Consider the following 23,172-nt stretch of genomic DNA (forward strand, 5'->3'; position numbering starts at 1 on the left):
CGAGGATGGAGTCCTGTGGAGTCCCACCAGTGACAGGTCCCCAGGCTGATGTCACCCCATTCCCTGTAACCCCTTGTGCCCAACCCATGAGCCAGTTGCTCACCCATCACATGTTGTGTTTATCCAGCTGTGGGCTGGACATTTGTCCAGAAGGATCCTGTGAGGGACAGTATCAAAAACTTTACTGAAATCCAAAAAGACTACATCAGCTGGCTCCCTTAATTAACTATGTGTGTTACCTTGTCATAAAAGGAAATTAGGTTTAACAAGCAGGACTTTCCCCTCTTGAAGTGCTGGTTCTGACCAAAACCTGCATTGTCCTTCAAAGTGTTTTCAAGAACTCTCAGAATCATCTTCTCCATAATTTTACCAGTCACTGAAGTGAGACTGACAGGTCTGTAGTTTTCAGGGTCATCCTTCTTGGCCTTCTTGGAAATTGGGACAATGTTAACAAATTTCAGTTGACCTCTGCAAATTCCCAAAGCCATTCAAAGATCATTGAGAGACCTTGCACTGGCATCAGCCAGCTCTTTTGAGTACTCTTAAATGAATCCCATCAGGCTCCATAGACTTCAAGAGATCCAGCTGGAACAGCAGATCCTGCACAAGTTCAGGGCCCACAGGGAGTTGATCATTCCCACAGTCATGGTCCTCCAGCTCATGGCACTGGGACCCTTGTGGCCTGTCATCCGTGTTGAAGAGAGAGGCAAAGAAAGCATTAAATATCTCTGACTTGTCTATGTCCCTGTTTGTGAGGTGACCATCCTCATCCTGTAGGTGAGGGCCAGTGCCTTTTCTGCACTGCACTGCACTGCACCCCACCCTCTTTTTTATTGTGCCCACAGTCCTGGAGGCCTTCAACCCCAATTAAGCTTTGATCATGTGAATGTTCTCCTTACAGTGGGGAGCACCATTTCTGTATTCCTCCCATGTCCCCCATCCTTGCTTGACCAGACACATACCTTCTTGTTCTGCCTAGACTCGAAAAGAACATCCCTGCTTAGCCAGGCTGTCCTGCCTCACCTGGTTGGCTTCTTACATTTTGAAGTTGCCTGCTCCTCTGTTTCAAGGAGCTGGTATTTAAAAAGTGTCCAGTACTGATAGACCCAAATCTTTCTAGGGGGTTATAAGGGAAGGTGACAGTGTTCCAGTTGTATGTATCATCTTGTACTGTGTCAAGGCAGCAACAGCATTACATGATTACAGCCTGGTGGGGATCAGTACTTCTGAAGCTTAAGCTGATACCATTCAACAAGGAAGAGTTTTCAGTATTAAGGCATAATCAAAACAGCATGCTATCCACTACTGAGAAGTCCCATTATTTCTTGTTTACATGTCTTGTAAATTTCTCTTCTGTCAAGCCACGTGGATGGAACTTTTTCGTCTTATCCAGAGTAAAATGGAGAAAGGCATACAGATGATACAAGACAAGGCATACAGATTTTTCCATTTCAAGTTCAGCAGCCTGGTACAATCTTCGCCTGTGTTTGCAATTCTGCTTTTACGGAAGTGCCAGCAGCTTGATATTCAGTAATTAAAAGAAAAATAATAAAAATAATAAAAGGAAAAAGCAATTTCAGCACTCCATATGTCACAAACAGGTAAAGGTCAGGATCTTTGGCACTGCTTTCAAACTTCACTGTTTTCCACAAGCTGGAAGTGACAGATTTGTCTTGAAAACAATGTTTTTTTCACTGAAATGTTGCCCTTCTATGAAGTAATGCCTTATTCTCTTATCTTCTAATTAGGAAGAGATGAAGCTTTTTTTTTTTTGCCATTCCCTTCCCACCACTTCTAACAAACTATAATAGTAAACTACATAATAGTTTTAGGATCATAGCCCTAACCCCCATTTCCCTTCACTTCCATGGTTTACAAAACAAATCCCCATTAGTGACGGGAGGCAAAGAAAAAAGCATGAAAAGCCTGAAATCAGAACTTAGTATCTGACACACACTGCACAAGCAGTATTATGTTTATTGTCTTCAAAGTTGCTATTTAGACATCTTCCCTAGTTTGCACCCTTTTTTTATATGTAACATTGCCAGAATCCATCACAGTGAATGATTTTTTCACCTGCTAACTGTGTCACTCCTTCAGAGATCAGTTATGCAACATGGACTCACTATGCATAAGCTACTGTTAATGCCTGTTTGGAGGAGTTTCACTGACTTTTAATGACTGTGTACACATAGGTATTAACTGCTTCTATAGGCTGTCTACAAGCAGACCACACTGTGTTTATTTTTGTTCTCAAAATCTGTAAACTGGCTGTAATGTTACGATGAGGCAGGATTGTAGGTTTGGTAATGTGGAAAAGCCAACAGAAGACTATTTCAACATTTAAACTACACTGTTCGCCAGCAGCTAGATTTGCAGAGCTATTTGCTGCATTTATACAGCAGACTTTTTAATATTAGAAGAGTACACACTGCATATTTTCTAAAGATTTCTTCGCACTAATGAGTACTTTTAAGTTCCACAGATGAACACATTATTCCTTACTATTCAGCTATCATCTGTGTCAATGCACAGAAGCACATGGACATGTAGGCATCTGTACTAGTCTTAACAAAAATACCACTTGTGCATATTTACAAACTTGTACTATTTCCACTCTACCTCCCTGAAGTTGCAAACCACCAAAAGCTCTCTTCACAGCTCTGTAAATCAAAAGGGGAAAATAAGTGAGAGGTGCCTTAGAAATAAAGCCTCATGCTTCTAAATGACTGCACAAAACACAGTGACAGTCAATTAGAGTAGCACTTTCTAGGAACTTGCTGGCTGCCTTAGGAAATTAAAACTAATCTAAAGGCACTTAGAAAAATTAATGAGTAAATACTGAAGATTCCCTTTACAAAGCAGAACCCACTTAAATGATTACTGGAAATTAAAACTCGCCATGGAAAGACATTCTAGTTTGCAGAAGTATAATTAAGATTTTGAATACAGCACTATCCGACATGAAGTGAAAACATGTAAATAGTTACTAAATGTTAAAATTGCTTGCAAAGCCTTTCATGTGCAAAATGAGTATGTACTTGTGTTGTGAAATGAAAGGTATTTATATTCCCACACTAAATAGCTTTCAGATCTTGAAGACAATACCTGAAGTTAAACCTGCAAGTTCAATCACCATAGCAGCTCCTGTATGAAACCGTCTTTGGCAGGTGGCCACAATGATTGGCCTCCACAGATCTGGCAATCTCTAGCACTTCACAACAGACTGCTGTTAAGGAGAATGACTGTCATAGCTGTACAGCTCGACCATAAGACAAGCAGCATTCTCATTTAGCTTACAAATAGAAGCTATTTACTATATGCTGGATTTTGCTAATTTCCACAGTCCAGCTAGTCATGAGTTGTACTTTATTGAAACTTCAAGAAACTCAACTTCCACTTTTACTGTTGAAAGTGTTTCTGTAAAGATGTTACTAGAAATCCTCACATAAAGCACTTCTCAATTTTGACCATCCCTTTATCAAACCTTATACCAAGTAAATAAAAAAGAAAAAAAAGGTACTGTGTATTTGACAAGGATGTCAAATTGCCAAATCCACCTAGTTTTCACACAAGTATTGATAAGCTAACACATCTGTCACAACTGGTTTAGAGATAATGGGTCACCATACCACTGCTTCAAAGACTTAATTGAGATTGGATGCAGAGATGAAGCTCCTGATTGTGTGATGCACTCACTCTGTCCTACTTGGGCTTTTGCCGCCTAAATTTACTGCCCATTTACAAACCAGAAGTAACCTAAATTCACAAAATCTGACTTAACTGTAGAAAGGGTCATCTCAGCTTCCAAGATGCTTGAGTGGCCCTGAGCTCTGTCTCTTGAAAGATACAAACATAAGAGCTGAGACTGACTGGGCAGTCACCTAAAAGTATCACAAGGAATAAGGCTGATTATTTCTGACGAAAGAAAACACAGCTGTGCACAAAATTTAAAGCAGAGTTAGCTTTGACAACAGCATCCCTGCTTCAAGAATGGAATTTACTACAGCTTAAAATACTGTGCAGCCCTGTAGAGTTGTTCATCGTCATCATTCAAGTACATAGGGGGCTCTTGTGGTAATGTCACAAGTGCCTGGTTAGCACTGGGAAGTGACACTGTCTATATGAATCACATTTTGCTTCAGAACTTCCCGCCAACAGTAAAATCAGAAGGACCTCTCCTATTCCTCAACACAAGAAACAGAGTTTTGTATCGCCTTGTCAGCAAGGCAAAAACTTTCATTAGGGAGAGAATCTCCAAGACCTTTGGGAAGTTTGAAATAACTTGTACAGGATCATACTGCCTAATCACTGAGTATTAAAAAAAAAATCCAATCCAAAACCCAACCACAGATTCAGGTTAATGTTTTTGAGATTCAACTAGCAACACACAGACAAGGGATTATTAAAAAAACAAACAAAAAAAAATCTTATTTTTTGTCATGAAGTAATAAACCTGCTTGGAAGTTTTCATCACCAAAACACAGCATTTAATAAGTTGCTAAAACACAAATATCCAGCTGGTGTCATAGAGATTTAGCTACAAATGGACACTGGATGAAATGCTGGATTTCACTCAGAGGACTCATTCAGAAAAACTTATCAAATCAAGACCAGACCCAGTTGCGCTGCAACAGCTTCTGGGATCTTTAAAAACTATTTGTTCTACCTAAAAACTTTTTGTTCCATTCTTCGTTTAGGGTGAATCACTGAATATGAAATACAGCCAGGTCACACAAACAGCAAGCTTCTAATATGGTACTTCTGTGTTTTGTCGTTAAGTGCTGAATACTCTCAACTCCCACACCCAGACTGTGGCCAGCTTCTCTTTGCCTTACTGGAAGTACGGGACTGCCCACAAAAATTTCTTAATCTGCACAGACCTTAATTTTTAATTAAGATAAATGAGTTGTGTGAGAGACAGCATATTTGAGGCAAATTAATTTAATGAAAGAGTAAACTCACATTTTGCCACTCCCTCTTCCCTACAGCTAAAGAAAGAAAAAAAAATACCAAATGCCCCCACAAAGTAACCTACTGATTGCTGCTTTAGAACTCATGCCAGCTCTCTATATGATCCTTGATCCAATACTGAAGAGAATTGGGAAGCATATATGTTTATGGGAGACAGCTGAAAGAAGAGGAGGTGGGGGAAAGGTGAGGAATAGAAACGTGTGAGGCAAGTTGCAACCAGAGCTGTATTGTAGAGGACCTTTAAAGCAGCTGCTGCAGCACCACAAAGCAGCCCAGCCTCAGCAGTTGGACTTGTGACAGTTGTGGTGGGCTGAGAACTCCCTTTTCTGCAGATTCCCAAAGGATAAGAGAACTATCACCACCTGCTGTAACAAGTGGTTGGCTCACTAAAATACACAGGCCAACAGCTGGCTGGTTTACAAGACAGGAAAAAAACCCCCACTTTTCTTTTGTTGTTCCTAAAAAGGCATGGATTTATATTCACATTACTTAATACACTACCAGAAAGCAGTAACATATGTGAGCAATCAATGGAGTCCTGCAAGTGCTTCAAATACCTTTGTTTCCAGATATCTAAGATAATCAAGTAAGCACTGGCAGAATCTGTAGCTACAGGACCTGAATAGGATTCAGCTTGTCACTTCTCTGTATGCTGATTGTCAGAGCAGGCTGTCTTTACACAAAGCAGAAATAGCCGGATTTTTCAAAAGAAAAGCAGTTAGTGCTAACTTTCCTAAACAACAAAGATCTCCACTAAAACTTAATTCCAGAAGACTATAAAAAAATCATATTCTGTTCTGACAGAGTTTCAGTTTAACAACAGACTAAGAATTACAAATTGGTCACATTTTAATAAAAAGAATCATTACTTACAATAACAGAATGATACTAAAAAAAATGTGCAATGAATACTTCATATACTGTAAACAATTAAAAAAGTTATTTAAAAGGCAGGATACAATTCAGTAATGGTGAAATGTAGTTTCCCCTTCACAGGATTAGTCCTCAGAGTCAGAAACCAAGGACAGCAGAAGCTTTCAGATGCAAGCTTTCATTTGTAGGAAAGACTCAAGAATTTAACCAGCATTCTGAGCTCTCTCTCAGAATCCATTCTCCTCCCTAGAAATTCAGCGCCATCCACCCTTGCTCAAAGATGACAACTGCCTGAGTTTTTAAGGTAGGATATCCAGAGGTTTACAGAGCCTTGGATGCACAGAGCTTCTCAAAATCATGGTTTCTCTTGCCAAGTATCTTCAAACATCCTCATTTTATAGTCCAAAGCATCGAAACTTTGTAATGTTGTAAAACTGTATTATATTTTCTCGCACCAACTTATTTTTAAAATCGTACTTACTTACTCAGAAAAACACACCAAATAAACTTCATGTGCAAAGGGCTCCTTCCACCTCACAGGAGAGGATTACAAGCCTAACCCAAAACCCAGCAGTATCCTCAAAACTCAAGATATCCTGTGGTTTTAACAGCCAGAGCAACAGATTCAACAATGTAGTTCACTGAATTCACGCTGGTGCACGTCAGTTTCAGTTGAAAATCCCAGGGTCAACATAAGGATATGCAAGAAACTCCCCCAGTTTATTGCCTTCTGCATCGTAATGGAGCATCCGAAAACAAACGTCACAGAAGAAACAAGGATCCTCTGGTGCCAGACTGTCTCTGTTCGTTACCCACCTGCAGGTTACAAAACACAAGTGTTTTTTCATGAGTGCAACACACTTGTGACAAACATCTCAGCATTTTACTTAGTGCTGGGGATGGCAGCACCAAACATCAGCAATAATTTTATATAGACTAGACACTAGCTATATTGCATATCTCCCATTCCAAGCATACAGCTCCTTTCCAAACTCCACACCCATTCCTTGTCAATCCCAATAGCTACAGCAGCACTTCCTGAGAAACTCCTCAAACCTGTGTAGCTGGTTGAGTGAACAAAAAAAAATAAAGCACCAGGAATCTTCTGTCCACCCTGTGGCCATCCAAGTCATAAAAGATAAATCTTTCTTCACTTAATGCGAGAAACTGTGTTATAGAGCAGACATCTACTGACCCTAGCTCCTCTGAGTAATCAAAACCATTTAGGAGTCTAAAAGCAGGACCTGAGTGATGCCAACAAGACAAAGTGAGGATTGCTGCACACTCCAGCAAGCGCTGAAGTTAACATGAACACAGGTTAACACATACAAGGAGGTCCTGCCACGTCACTGAGTTATTAATTTATGATAGGACTCAAGAGGCCACAACAGCTGAGGGCCTCTAGTGATTACAGATGCTATCTGCACAGATTAGAACATACAGTACAGCCAGCCAAAGCAGCTCTGCTGCCCATGGTTTAGCATGTCCCCACTTAAGATTAGTGCTTAATCCTGGTTTTAATTTAATGCATTTACATCACCTCTGGTAATGCCCTCCCCATCCCATCTTTCCCCCATATTGACCCTTTGGCTCCACCTCCCCTTATGGTCAAATGCCTCACAGATTATTGTGAAGGCATCCTCAGGGCTCTGCTAGGAACACTAGGATGGACTCCCATCTCAAGGGGAATTGGCTCTTTGCCTGATTCCAGAGAAGTCTAAGGCCAAACAAGCAAGACACAGCTGCTGTGTCAAACAGAGGCTGAGAGCATAAGCTGTTCTTGGGGGGAAAAAGGCAACCAGTGTTTTCGCAAACAAATCATTCAAATCTATAAAACAAGGGAGCCTAGTCTAGCCTTTAGAGAAATTTCTACTCTATATTGAAAGTCTGTCTCGTATCTAAATTAACATCACTACAGTGTATAAAGAGCACCAAATTCACATTCTGCTCTCTTAAGTGCAGAAAATCATGAAGAGTTTCTTCAAGAACAACTACAGACCACAGTTTTCAGGTAGAGGTTAGGAGTTTCCTGTGGGGAAAATTACATGCCTTTTAAAAATCTTTAGATTTTATTATATTTATAATCTTGTTATATTGTTATATATTGTTTATTTATTATTTATTTTATTATATTCATTAATTAACTTTTTATTATAATAAAGTTGGACAGATCTATATCTGCTTAGATGCTAGATTAAACAAAAGCTCTGTATGATTTCTGATAAATGAATTTGAAACACATGTCTTGCAGAGGGGCAAAATGCAGCATTTTCTCCCAAACACAAGATTTTCGAAAGTAATTGATAGGAGAGGCAAGCTCTAGGTATGCAAAAGAGCATGAGTCAAATAATTAATTCTTAATAATTTCAGTCCTTTTGAACCTATTGAATCAACTCCCAAAGAACACTTCCTGCAAGAGGCCTTTTCCTGGTTAGAAAGAGGTCAAGTGCTTGAAGAATGAAGATTATTATTATTATTATTATTATTGTTATTGTTGTTATCATTATAATACACATACTTTGACTTTTACTATTTTTTTTAAAGTTAGTAGCAGCAACTAGAAAGACTTAAGTAAGATGACAATAGGGTCAAGAACGTAGCATACCTTGCTGTATACATTTTGCACACAAAACATTTTCTGGTACATAGCCAGTGTTTCTTGATTAGCAAGGGATATAGGCTCCTGTCCAAACAGTCATCATGATGAATAAGCCTTGAGGGAAATAAATAAATACAAATAGACAATAAAGACTTTGCCATATTGAAATTTATCAGAATATAAACACAGACATTGAAGATAAGGCATGATTTAATTTCCCATGTAAACTATGACTAGACTTCTGCATAACATTTCTTAACACAGATGAAGATCTGGAGACAGACTGCTAGTTGCACCATCTGTGGATTGTATGGTCACAAGTAAATTCAGTTTTTGCAGTAACTCAGAAGTCTTCAGACCATCTCCTTTCTATGGTCTTTGTAAGCTTTTATCTCCTGTACAGACTAATAAGCCATTGACAGCTGAATCTTTGGAGGTTCATAAACGTGGAATCATCTACATGCAACATCTATGCTCTTCTTTGAGTTGTGTTCCTTTTGGAAAGCAGCATGCACTATCAATGCTTTGGTACATCAGGTTCCTGGGAACAGAAAATGACTTGCCACCCACTACACGCAACCAGAGGAGTGCTCTCTCTCTAGTTATGCACTGAGCAGAGTGTACACACAGAGTGTGTACTGTTGATGTGGATGCCACCTCACAGTCACTATTATCTCCTCCTTCTCTTCCTGGCCTATCCACCTCCATCCACTATTTCCACTCCTCTGTTCTCTTTCCAGTTCCTGCCCCTTAGCTTCAAGTTCAAACTAACTAGTTCAGGTGAGTCCAGCCAGTGCCTACAGCATTCCGCTCCCTGGTGCTCCAGAATGAGCATGTAAATCTGCCACACGTGGGCTCTGAATAGAAATATCTTGACACTGTGGTTGCCATTCCTGTCATACATAGTCATATCACACTAATTAGAAAGTAGTCCTTGTAGATGCAAATTAAGAAAAAAGTACGGAAAATTAGTCTCTTTCTTTCAGAGATACTCCAAAGTACATGGAAGAAAAAAATAAGCTCTGTAGAAGACAGCAGAATAATCCTAAAAGCTAGTAAGTTAGTCTAACAAACATTCAGCATTTAATGTCTGAAATTTGTCCAGAGAAGGACTGCTCTCATTTGCCTAAGGACTCCTGAAGAATAGTAACTTACCTTATATCTGTGATTATAATGATGTGTTCACAGTTCCCTTGGTGGCAGAAAAGGTATGGAAAGCCAATTTTGAGGCATAAATCATTAAATACATAGTCCTCCATTTTAACAGACTGAAGATTTTCATAGCCTCTGTCATGAGATTCTGACCATTCTATAATTGTTCTGAAAACAGAAAGGCCATCAGCATAGCAAAAGTATGAACTGTGAATACACAGAAAAAGATGCCTTGGGGGACGTGCAAAACTCGTCACTGAGACACAGTTAAATTATGGAAATCAAAACAGTCCACAACACTTTGTAATAACTTCAGGTGATTTCATAGCAATACCCACAACAACTGCCTTTAAGTCCCCACCAGGCAGCTTTGTGAGGAGTTCTAGTCAGTGAATGCTCCTGATGGCACCCATCCAGGTCAGACTGTTCATGGAACAATACTTCTCAAGTAGTCCAATAACTCAAGTTATTAGCAGGTCATTTTGCCCTCTTGGTCAATAACTTTGTTTTAAAGTATTAAAAGGCTTTTTTTTCTTTTGATTTTGTAAAGGAGAAACACAAAGCTGACAAGCACAGTTACATTTCCAAAATTTAGCACTAGAAGGGCCCTGGCTACTGTCAACTACTTTTTTGCTTTTCAGCACACTCTTACGTACAAGGGATATAACTCTACAAGCTGTGTGTGCTATGACAAGCCCTTCCGTGAAGATCATTGCTGTTCACAGACAGAAAGAGAAGAAGTAAAGTATTAATTTCCCTGAAGTCACACACCAAGTCTGGTAGAAAAACAGGGTCCAAACTCACAGCTCTTCCATACTATCCCTTTAAAACATCTTGGTCTCCTAAATCTCACTAGTGTGTCAGCAAGACAATTCCTTAAAATCTCAGGTTTGTTTCCTGAATAGTCACACAGACCCCATGTTGGCTTTACAATGAAGGCATTCAGCATATTTTCAAGACTGAGCAGGACAACCACTGCCACAAAGCTGAGCTCGTTGTCTTACTGACCCATCTTCTGCCTTGCAGGCAAGGCTTTTGATTGCCATCCCGAGTAGGAAGGGCACTTAAAAAGCCAGTACAAACTGCCACCTGTCACCTTACACAGAAATCCCATCCCAACAGAGCAAAACAAGATTTGCAGGTTAAAAAACGGATTCATACTCCTTTCAAAGGGGAAATGAATGGAAGGAATAAGAAGAGCAAGTAAAGTTAAACCTCTATGTAAAAAATCAATTCAACATGGAAAAAGAGTAGGAAAAGTCCATTTCAACTTCATACTCTAGACAGTCCAGTATCTGAAACACCATAAGTCATAAACAAAAGGAAATAAATTTTACAATCCTTAAAGTTTTCTTTAGTCAACATCTACAAATACTGTACCTGCTCAGATCTCTGCACTCTGGGTATCTTTTATCATTATAGAAGACGCCTTCAAAATAGAAGAAGGCAGATTTGTAGAGCTCCTGAGAGACAGAGAAGTCTGCATTAGTGTTACGAGAGGTTAAACATTTTAGACAAGAACATGTCAAAAATCTAAGCATTTTAGGTATCTAAATTATATTAAGGGACTTCATTCTACAGGTGTCTAAGAAAAGTTCTGCTCTGATTGTAGATGCTGATGTGACAATTAGGCTCATATGATTGCCAACTACACAGCTACTCTGCTGGTATTATTCTCAAGCCCTGACAGGTTACTTTAGTGCTTTTCTCTTATTTCTTTCCCTGTCTTAGCAGTTATGGACTTCTACAATAACATAGAACAGGAACATATATATAAGGAATATAACGAACATAACCATTTCCTAGAGGTAGCAACAATGATGGTTTCCTTGATGTTGCACAAACAGATCATCTTGGTAATGCCGCCATAAAGTATTTACTTGCAGTGCAACCATCAGGCAGAACCAATGCAGCTGAATTTAGTGCTGAAGATAAACCAACAAAACAAAATTCTGTTTCCCTCTCTATGTTTTCAAGACTACTACACATGTAAACATTTCCACATAGAAAGTTTTACCTTGCTGACATGCTCTGGTGCTTGATCTGGCTGACTGCTGAACTCACCACCTATCTGGAGGTCACTGACACAGGAAATCGAGTCTCTCAGCTCAGTGAGCTTCTGGCTGCCCAGTACAAGGACTGTTTGGTAGGGTTTGTGATCTTTATGCTACAAAGAACACAGCATACAAACTTCAGATAAATTATCACTTGTCAGCATCAGCACTGCTCCTCAGTTGACAGCTTAAGGTCATTACTGGTAGCATCTGGCACATCACTTCTCTACATGAGATTTTAAACAGCATCTTGCTGCAGCCTCTCCTAAGACTGGTATTTTTTAGTTTTATTCAGAAGCTCAAAAGTTAAATTCTCCATTGGAAAGTGCATGATAGATACAAAGTCTGAGCTCACTGATCACAAATCCAGAAAAAGTATTTTAGTTTTCATGTACACAGTTTCAGATTTTCAGCTTTCTGTAAAATAAATTAACTACTGAGTAATTACTGTAAAAGTGTTTTTCCTGTAAACCATTAACAGAATGAAAGCCAGATTCTGAAAGAGCCTTCAGAAACTACCAGAGTTGAAGGGTTTACCACATGTCTTCAGTAGACTCACTGATTTTACTTGCTTGGGACAGCAAGATATTACCTGAATAGGGAAAAATCAGAATACAACCCAGAGAATTTCATACCAACCTTCTGAAATATAACAGGATAAAAGATGTTCACAGTTAAAAGTAGTTCTCCCTCCTCAATTAGATCTGTTGAATTGTCTGGCCTCTTTCCAGTAGCATGTGACTCCTGGAAAAATACACAGACAGACATACATACATATACATATATATATACATATATATATATATATATAAATATTGGCATCTATCCATCTATCTATCGATCTATAGATCTATTTATCTGCCCCTGGGGTAACTGTCTGAGAAATGCTGAGAAATGCTAACTCATTTTTGACTGTGTAGCCTTCTGAATTGAAAACAGCCTAGTTCCTCCAAGGTGGAAAGGTAATAAACCACTCTAATATCTGATTTCAAGCATGTTCCTTCATTTCTCAGCTTTGTTACAAGATAGCTGGCTACTCCTCGGCTATTGAGAAGCCCCACATAAAGGAATTAGAGGCTGCTGTCATTCTGCCCTCATGGAACCCAGCTGCTACCAATTTCCACCACTTAATGCTTCAAAATGCTCTTTGAATGCTTTCAGGTAAAAAGTTTGGATTTCGGACTGAAGGATTGCGACCTTCAACTTGAGAAATAATGACCTAGAAAACATACACAGAATGAAATATATGAAAATGCATGAAAATTAAAGTTAGTGCAACACTTTCTCTTATTGGGGAAGCTAGACATAACTGGAGGCCACAATTTCTCCAAAATCCAAAATCAAAACCCAGCACTGCCCTTGCCGCAGTACTGTGTTTTAAAAAAATAAAAGCACCTCTACATTTCCATCCTGCTTTTTATTTAATACATAGATCAGCTGTAAGAATGAAGGAGGGCACTTTTCTGTGGCAGTTTCCCCCTTTTCAACAAATTAAGAGAGAAGAATACTTTCTGCACAAACACTTCCCACCAGCATGGAGGGTTCCTCAGATTTAGTGTCAGGAACTTGTACTCCTGTGAGACTTCAGTTCAGAGATACTTGTGCTCTCTTTCCTGCCATCTGCTTTCTTCATGTGACACAATCCAAACTCATGTTTCTTAGCCCTCTCGTCCTCTATGAAGACACCATGGTCCCAAGCAAAGAATCACAGAATCACAGCTCTGGCACAGCTTGCTTAAAGAACGGAATGAATGACCATGTGCTCATTCTTTAGAAATAGTAGTAAGACACCACTCATTGAAACACTTTATTAGTTTTATTGCTAATATTTTCTCAGATATTCCCCAGGCTAAGAGTGCAGCAGAGTTGTTGCATCACGTTGTTTACACAACCTGCCTGGGTCTCTGAACAGCTGAAACATGATAACTCATGACAGACCAGGAAACATCAAGGGAAATAAAAGTTTAACAGTCACATGAGGTTCTTTCCTCAGAACACATCTGTCCCTAACTTTTACAGCCGTTTATGGCTTCTGCAAGCCATGGACTCCAGCACTTCAGTGTCCCTGGAAGATTTCAAAGAATGTCTATATGTGCATAGTGGAGGATCTTGCAGTTTTAAGGTAACGGTTGTGCTCAATAATCCTAAAGGTCTTTCAATGATCCTATGAACATTTACAAAAGGAGGCTTTCCTGTTTAGGACTTCAATGGTTGTGAAGAAATCATAAAAAAAAGGTACTAAACACAGTTTAAAAATTCCAGTGAGGCTTTTGAGGGGCTGATTACTACACTGTTGGTTCAGAATGGCTGAACAATATGGGTTACCAAGCTCAGAATAAGGAAATTCTGTGCTGCTACTGTCTTCCACTTTCAGCCCTACAGAAACTAGCTCACAATCATGCACACACTGAAGCTTACTTTCTAACACCAAACTCCAGGAACAAAAACATTACACGTTTTGTCTAGCTCTAAGTTCACAGCATTTAAAAAAGGCAGTCATATAGTGGTAATGAGCTGGAGTTCTTTCTTAACTACATCCAATATTAATAGACAGTTAAGAGCAGGCTTCCTGTCCCATCTTTCTATAAAATGTCTTTATCCTTAATCATTACCTGCAAATTTGTATCTGTAGACATTTACAGTGTACTTTTCACAGTGGAGAATAAAAAAGCAACCAGAAGTTGGATTTTGGCGATCTTGAGAGCATATCAGATGATAAGCAACTTACCATCTCATAGGCAAGAGTTTCTTGTCTGCAAGCCCGATCCACAATAATTGTTTCTTCTCTCCTCTCTAAGGCCTTCTTTCTGATTCTGAGGGGCAGGAACACAAGACAAAATTTCATTCAGCAACTTCCATGTAGAATTTCATATTTTTAAATGACACAAACTACTACAGAGCAGCTTTCAAAGAGCAGGATTCTTGTCTGTCTTAGTGGGACAGACTCACTTAAAATACTCATCTCCTGACTCATAAAACCTGATAGTGCACAGGCCAGCTTGTGGATTTCATCTTGAAGGTTTTTTTCCCCTTATGTGCAAAAGACAGGTTGTTTGTGAGCAGTTTTATGCTCACAAGAAAAAACAGCAAAATATTGTTTGAAGAGGCTGTCCTAAGACAGAACACTTTGCGACCTTTCAGGAAGCTGTTTCAACTATCCCTTCCACTTCAAACAACTGAATTCATGTTCAAGCAAAACACAAGGAACAAAACAACCCACAAGTATTCTTTCTCAGCCCCACAGCATAGACACTTTGAAAAAAAATCAAACTTCATTAGCATTTGTAGAAGAAAAGAGTATGATGAATACCTGTCAAAATACATGTATTTACACTGCATGAACACCAAATCCTTAACAGCCAGGACAAGTCTACTTACCCTCCAGACCTTCCTAAGGATTTTCAGTAACAATCAGGCTTAACACTGATCACAATCTAAACACATTTCTTCACATTAGTGCTATATAAAGTACAGCAAAGGCCTGAATTGGCCAAGCATGAGTTATGAGTTAAACTGATAGAAACCTAACCTAGATTGTTTAACCTCTGAAATGTACCAGTAGTATCAATGAATTCTATTAATGAAATTAAGTTCAATGAAATGGAGTGGTTTCAGATAAAGATGTTATCTGGATACAGAATCAGGACGCACACTCTGGCTGCTACAGTGTGATTGTGAGTTACTAGAAGTGTAAGATACAGATTTCTTTCAGAAGGCTCTGGAGGAACCTCCCACACATGATTATCAGAAGGCCCCTGCACACTCCAAGCTTAGGCATTACTTCAGAAGCACCTAGATCCAGAAATTCTAAGCTTTTCCAATGAGAAAGACAGCATATTCTGCATATATTAATAAAAAATTCCTAAGGAACATTCAAGCAGAAGACTCATACCAATGACCCCATCATCAGTTGGTGTTTCTGTCCTTACGGTATTTCTGTAGACTGCTTCAGAAAGTACACCACTGCCTGTAAAGGGAACAAGCAGCCAGCCATACTTCTGTGCTGATTTTCCACCTCACCCCAAATACCAAGCACACCATAACAGCATACCGAAGAGTGAGCAGATTGCTATCTTCAGGAATAACATCTGGGTCCTCTTCTTTTTCAGAAGACATTAACATATCAATGCTAGAACAATAAAAAAATAACAGAATCACAGAATGATAGAACAGTTTGGGTTGGAAGGGACTTTAAAAGATCATCTAGTTCCACTCCCCCACCACCCCACACCACCACCGGCAGGGACATCTGTCACTTTTCCAGGTTGCTCAGGGGCTCATCCAACCTGACTTTGAACACTTCTAGGGATGGAGCATCCACAACTTCTCTGTGCAACCTGTTCCAGTGCCTCACCGCTCTACACAGTAAAGAACTTCTTCCTAAAATCTAATCTCAATCTAGACCTATCCTCTTTAGACATGGCAGTGATTTCTCACAGTCTGTGGAGAAGTATGAGAGGCAGAAACCTGAAGGTGGCTTCATCACCTGGTTCCATTTATGGGTTCCCATTTCAGATTGTGCACTACAGCACACCAGATTCAGAGGAATCATATATGCATCCTTTCCTCTGCAGTCCTTCCCAGAAGCATTTTGAACTAATCACAGAAGAACTTTATCCAGCTTAAAAATAGTCTGAGGAAAAAATATTTAAAACACAGAAGTATCATCCGCATTGAATCAGACTTGATTGCTTTTGTCTCTCCATTTTTGCAGACCATATAAAGGCAGGACTTACACCAGAGCCTAAGTCCACCTGTAGTTTGAATCCCAGCAAACTCCTGTGCAAACCAACCTCTTTATGGGACAAACCTACCACTGATGAAGTCCAGGAGAAACTTTTGGATTGTACCATTTATTCTCAATAACATTTATGATTTCATTATATCCTTTTTCATTACAATCTGATAACATTTGCCATGTCAACAATAGTATCACTGTAGTAATCAATAATTCTTTTGAGAGGAACTGCATAGGAATACTAAGTAATTGAGAAACAGAAGTCTGGAATCAACTGTTATCAGCTGGCAATAAGCAAAAGTCAGAGATGAAATTTTGATTGTGGACAGATGGCCTTGTTCTGATGAGCCAATAAAGTCACTGCGTATTGAGAGTAATTTGAATTTACTCTTGTTTAGTTACTTACCATCCAGCAATATGCAAAGTTTTAAACTTTCTGTTCTACAGAAAATATTTTTTTTTAAGTTATTGAGAAAATGGGATTCCTTCAGAAGAACCATTTTAAAAGGAACTTTGCTGTAATTAGCTACAACCTCCTGGAAACAGAATCAAGCTTATCCTTAGACTCCCACTTGAGGAACTGGAGGTAGGGAAAACCAAGTGAATTCTGTGTAAAGTGTAGATTGAAACACAGCTGAAAAATAGAAATTTAACTAACAGAAAGATGGAAAACAGCACTACAGCACTTTGGAGAACACATTTCAAGCATTCGCCTCTTAGGTGGGGCTGTTCTCCATGCAGCATAGAGCTGTGCTATGAACAGCTCACCTAATCAAAGAAACTATACTGACAGACAAATAACTCACAACTGACTCTTTCTGTAAAATTGACAAAGTAACCAGATAATTTATCTAAAGCCTTTGGGCACATGCATCAGTGATCCCATTCACCAAAGAGCCCCAAGTCACTTGAATATATGCCATTTAGAAGAAATTACTTAGTATTCAGTTCTTTAAACACCACAGATGTTATTTGCAGGATCTGAAAATGTCTATTACCTACCACTGTGAAGTTGCACTTGTGTCAAAGGTTACAGTTTCCCATTTGCCTTCTGTACCAGAACCCACCAACAATATGTCAGAATTCACTAACAATATTTGTGCTTTTCTTTCCTCTAACAGCCCTAGGAGGGATCCCTGGCTGTGGTATCCACACCATGCCCACAAATTGCCTTCTTCAGGGGAAAAAAACTAACAGTCCCCAGAAAGCAGCTACAGGCAGACAAAGTGTAAAATAATTGACATGAACGCTGCTTCCTCTCTTTCCTTGTAAGGACAGAAAGGTAGCTAGTGTAAAGAGAAACTGACATTGAACTCATGACAAGTTCTGTGGAACCTGGCAAGCACTGGTACTGCTGTTTCTCACTCCTGAAAAGTCAGAAACACCCAATTTCTAAAGGAAAAACACAGCACCTTTTTTAGTATTAAAAATGAATCTAATAATAATTACACATGTCATTGTATCACATGAACTGAAGTCTTGAAAGGCTTTGCTATATGGCATTAGACACAGGCCATGCTGGAGCTCCCCCTGTGTAATTCCACTGCTGCCAGTGGAACCATATAACCAATACTTGGTCCATGGTCCTGAGGACACCAGGCTTTACGAACAGGAAGTATATGCTGATACCTCCAGAAATTAAGCCTAAATCAGTGTCAGACACCTCAGAGACAGAGAGGCATGCAGTACACAATTTGCACTGGGCACACCTCACTCCTGACTGCCGCAAGATCCTACCGTCTCCCCACAGAGACTTCACTGCGTGCACAACAAATACACTCAGTGCACACAGTTACAATAGAGAGGAAAACACTGGCCATGCTGCCTAATGGAAACCAAAGTGAAGGCCAGTGATGAGGAACAATAGTTGAAGGTCTCACTTGAAAAAAGCAAAATGTGAGGTGTTATACAAATTTATGTCCCCTAGAAAAATATTTTAAGGTGGTTAGAAATAAAAAGGCCAAAGACAACTGTCTAGTAATATAGGCATGGAAACAGACTACCAGTAAAGCCTGTAATCACTGTGACTTCTCCCAGAATATTCTAGCAGCACAATGAGTTGTCTCAGTTTTAGAAATTCAAAGACATTTTAGTATTTGGCCTGATACTTTATAATAAGCCGATACAGTGTTCATATTACTCTTTTTATTGCACATATTTTAAAGGCAGTACTTTCATCACCTTTGAGACACTAATACCACAAGACACTAACTACTAATACGTTAAGACGTTAATGCTAGCTTAATGCAGCTTTATAACACGTCCCTAGAGATATTTACTACTACCTCTTCTAATAAAACAAGAAGGTGAACTAGGGCTGAAGTGGAACAAGGTACCTGCAAGTCTCACCTCTCTTGACCTACCTAGAATCCACAGTGATGTGAGGATCAGCCTGCCCTTTACATGCACACAACAAAACAGACAGAAGACAAAACAGAGTAACATAACTCAGTGTCTCCAACATTCAAGGACTTCAGTCACTCAAGCACCAATTACAAATCCCACGGTAAACTTCTTTGCTCACAGACTGCTGAGGCACTTGAACAAAACCTAGAACTTGAAACTAATGACACCTTGGTTATTTAAGAGAATTACTGATGGAATCTCCTAGAAAAGGATAGTCTTACAGTTGTTTAAGATCTGATTTAAACACAAGCAATCTCCGCAATGATTATCAGCATGCAACTTGAGCAATATGCAAAGCATTCTTACAGAGTCAAAGGCAAGTGAATAAAGTGTCCTAGGTTACAATACAGATGTATTTAAGTATTCTATTACCACCAGCTGTGGGCCATTAGCTGCTATCACCTGCTAATGACCCACCCCGCATGACAGGCAATGGGCCATCAGGGACCCACCGTGTGACTCATGGACTTATCTCATCCCATTGTGGGATGCTCTGCCGAGGAGGGAGGAGCCAGGTGTTCCCACCTGGATATAACCTGGCCTTGGAACTGCCTGAGCTAGCCCTGTCTACTGGGTTCCCAGAGGACCAGAGCTACCACTGGATTTTCAGCTGGAGACCAGACCTTCACAGGATCACTGCTTCAACTGAACTACTTCAGTTGGACTGCTACTACCACCCTAACCGGATGTCAGTTTGTATCTGACTTTGTCAGTGCTTTTCCTTGTATTATTTCACTTATTTTTAATTTCAATCTGGACTTGTGATCTCCCACTGGTTTTCAAACCAACACAATAAAGACACATTTTTTTTCCTGCATTCTGTTTGCAGAAAAATGTATTACAGAAAGAAAATAGAATAACATAAAAATAATAAAACAAAAACAAACAAACCAACAAAAACAAACATCCCCCCCAACCCAAAAAAACCCAAACAAAAAAACCCTCCATAACAACCTCAATGCACTAGGATATCCAAAGAGGTAAATAGCATTTAAACTATTTAGTCTTCTACGCACCAGAAAACTAAATTGTAAGGAATACTTAAATGTACTCTATGTCACTGTGCTCCAAAAAAGATTTAATGATGGCAAATGGAAAACTTCATCCTGAATTCATGAGAGATTCTCTTAATCTAACACTATTTTAAAAATATGTGTAGGAGTATCCACTTCTTCTCATCTCTCTTGTATCCAAAGAAGACCTATTTAGTCTGTCAGAAGTTTCCTTAGAAGTAGTTCATAGTCAGAAAAATCTGTTTACATCCATGATGTGTTCATTGTGTTCATTGCTCATGTGTTTCAGCACCTACAAAGTTATATTTATAACAATATAACAATAAAATATTACAACAATAAATAACAATAATAAATAATAGAATAGATTTTTGTACAGCCAGGTGTTTTCATCTCTCCTTAAGAGAGGAATATGAGCAGCTCAGAGCAGGTGAATGAAAGTGATCAGATGTAGAGATTTGGGGTTGGCCAATGTTAAGGAGAGACTCAAGAGGCTAGCGCTATCTAATTTAAAAGCAAAAGCACATGGAGATTAGGGATTGGGATTTCTAGCCTGAACAGGGGAAAGATCACACCAGGTTGTGCAGGTTTAGCTTCATTCTCCTGCAAAGCCAACAAACAGCTGCCAGATGATCAGTTCTCTCCTCATCATAGACCACCTAGTCCTTTTTCTCTTTCCCCAATAACAATTTTTCACAGTACATTCAGCTTCAAACACACAACATTGTTCTATAACACCATCAAATGCAGAGAGCAAGTGAAATGCAGCAGTTATAAACTGAAGGAGGCAGAACAGAAGAAAAAAGCAAAAGGGACGTAGAGAAAAATAAAGAAAGCAAGGAGAAACTGCTTGGAATTCAAGTGAAAACAGCAGTAGATAGGCTCAGGCAACAGAGTTGCTGCAGAGAATAAGCCACAGCACAGCAGCAATCAGAGACTACTCCATCTACACCAGAAGAGTTTACAGAGTAAGAGCTTAAAGAGCTTACCGTTTCTGCCACACCAGAATACACTTTTTAAAAAACAACAGCACCCTCTATTTTTACTAAGACTAGTAATGGTAAAAATTTATGGTAGTCACCAGAACTGTGATAGCTCAAGCATAAAGCTATACAGATAGGAACAGAACTCTGGCAGTCTTCCTTACTGATGGGCTACAGATATATCACCAGCTGTGTTGCTTTCTGCAGGAACTACTGCCTGAAATCAGGCCTTTTCTACCTTTCTTTTTCAGGTGAGAGACAATTTTCACTATCCATGTGAATTGAAAGCCTTCCAGCTATAAAACGTCAGATGCTGCTGCTGCTTCAACACCCACAAAGCACTTGCATAGCTCCAACTTCACCCTGAAAAAACAACTCAGTGCAGGCTAAGGATGAAGAGATGCTCTACAGGTACTGTATGCTGCCAGCTACCTGAACTAATGTAAACGCTGTTTTTAAGGGATTCAAACTATAAGACAGTAGGTTTGGATTATTATTAGGAAGAAGTTCTCTGCTGTGAGGGTGGTGAGGCGCCGGAACAGGTTGCCCAGGGAGGTTGTGGATGCCCCACCCCTGGCACTGTTCAAGGCCAGGCTGGATGGGGCAACCTGCTCTAGTGGAAGGTGTCCCTGTCCATGGCAGGTGGAGGGATAATGAGCTGATCTTTAAAGTCCCTTCCAACCCAAATAATTCTGTGATTTTATGATTTTATGTTAATATAAACAGACGCCTGGTTTATCGTTTCATGTAAAGTATATGTTTCATTGCGCAACTGGGGTCTCCTAAAACCAGGCAGATGTTCAGGTACCTTAAGTTTTACCAAACCAGTACTATGTTGCAAAATGGTTACCAATGTAACTTCTCCAGTTTGCACAAACACTGTTTGTTCGCAAATTCAAGAATGTAACATAGTTTCCAGCATGGGAGCACTACCCTCCAGAAAAACTGCCTTTCCACTGCCTATTTGGCTAACGAAGCTGTACTACAGGATAAGGAGCGATGGGTACAAATTAAAAAAGGGATATTTAGGTTAGCTATTAGGAAGCCAATTATCTTCTGTGAGGGTGGTGAAGCACTGGAACAGGCTGCCTAGGGAAGTTGTGGATGCTGGAACTCTGGCAGTGTTCAAGGCCAGGTTGGATGGAGCTCTAAACTGTGTGGTCTGGTGGGATGTGTCTCTGCACATGGCATGGGGCTACATGGCCTTTCAGGTCCATTCCAGCCCCCTGACAGTCTATGATTCTACAATTTACTGGGGAAATAGAAACAAACACGTGGCACAGGCCCAGAAGAGGCTGCCCTGAAGCCGTTTTGCCCGAGCACTTCCCACCTCTCTTGAGAAACCGCTGCGGTCTGAGGGACATTACCAGCCACCTCCCGCACACCAGCGTCGAGCGAGCCCACCGGCGTGCCCCTCGCACCGGAGCCGCAAACCGCGGCCTGGACACAGCCGGCCTTCCCCACCTGCAGACGGCGCGCAGCTCGGCCGCCGTGCCCGGCGCGCAGCCCAGAGCCGCCGCCACGGCCGCGTCCGCCTCCTCCGCCGCTTCCGCCGCCAGCGAGAGGTCGGGCGGCCCCAGCAGCCGCCGCCAGCCGCAGCCCAGCGTGCCCACGCGGAACGCGCGCGTGTACAGCTCCGCCGACTCGTACTCGGGGGCCGCCGCCTCCGCCATGGCCGCCGCCGGGGCCCTCCCTCCGCCCGGCCCTCCCTCCGCCGGGGCCCTCCCTCCGCCCGGCCCTCCCTCCGCCCGGCCCTCCCTCCGCCCGGCCCCGCCACACGCGTCACGGGCCGCGGGGCGGTGCTGCCGGGCCGTGCTGCCGGGCGGGCGGGCCGAGGGCAGGCTCCGGCCCGGGGACGGCCGGGAGTGGGAGCTGCCCCGTGACAGGGAAGGCGGCGCGGAGCTCCTGCTGCCAGGCGGGAAAGAGCGGGTAGCGTTTGCTGGGCTGAAAACAGCTCCCAATAGCAAAACTCATATAAAAAGCGCACACCACTCCCCAGAAATAATTTCTCAAGTCATTAAAAAACGCGTCGTGTCCATCGTTTTACAGCGGCGCGCTTTTGCACAGAATCACAGAAACCCAGAATCTAGGTTTGAAAAGACCTCTGAGATCATCCAGTCCAACCTGTGACCGAACACCACCTTGTTATCTAAACTGCCGAAACTGAGTGACACGTCCAGTCTCGTTAAGCACCTTCAGGGGCAGTGACTTCACCACCTCCCCTATATTCCTATAGGAATAGGGGCAGCCTATTCCAATGCCCAATCAGCCTTTCATTGTAGAATTTCTTCCTAGTGCCCAACCTAGCAGTGCCCCCCTGGCACAGCTTAAAACTGTCCTCTCATCCTACCACCTATTACCTGGGAGAAATGACCAGTCC

General features: G+C 40.9%; 1 protein-coding gene across 2 annotated transcripts; it reads right to left on the reverse strand.

Annotated features, from left to right (window-relative positions):
* Nucleotides 1-1,932: 1,932 nt before the first annotated feature.
* On the reverse strand, nt 1,933-22,492 carry SNAPC3 (small nuclear RNA activating complex polypeptide 3). 2 transcript variants are annotated; one of them, XM_085042370.1, is made up of 9 exons: nt 22,257-22,492; nt 15,704-15,781; nt 14,381-14,465; nt 12,292-12,396; nt 11,616-11,765; nt 10,979-11,061; nt 9,602-9,766; nt 8,453-8,560; nt 1,933-6,663 (listed from the first exon to the last, which is right to left on the reverse strand). In XM_085042370.1, the coding sequence occupies exons 1-9, from the start codon at nt 22,463-22,465 to the stop codon at nt 6,516-6,518; spliced, it is 1,131 nt and encodes a 376-aa protein (XP_084898496.1). In that variant the 5' UTR covers nt 22,466-22,492; the 3' UTR covers nt 1,933-6,515. The 2 variants fall into 2 exon arrangements, with proteins under 2 accessions (XP_084898496.1, XP_084898497.1); XM_085042371.1 differs by lacking the exons at nt 1,933-6,663; nt 8,453-8,560 and adding an exon at nt 8,567-8,987.
* Between the last annotated feature and the right edge of the window lie 680 nt (nt 22,493-23,172).

The sequence above is a fragment of the Lichenostomus cassidix genome, chromosome Z (genome assembly GCF_008360975.1).
Source record: "Lichenostomus cassidix isolate B80296 chromosome Z, HeHo_3.0, whole genome shotgun sequence".
NCBI classification, from domain to species: domain Eukaryota; kingdom Metazoa; phylum Chordata; class Aves; order Passeriformes; family Meliphagidae; genus Lichenostomus; species Lichenostomus cassidix.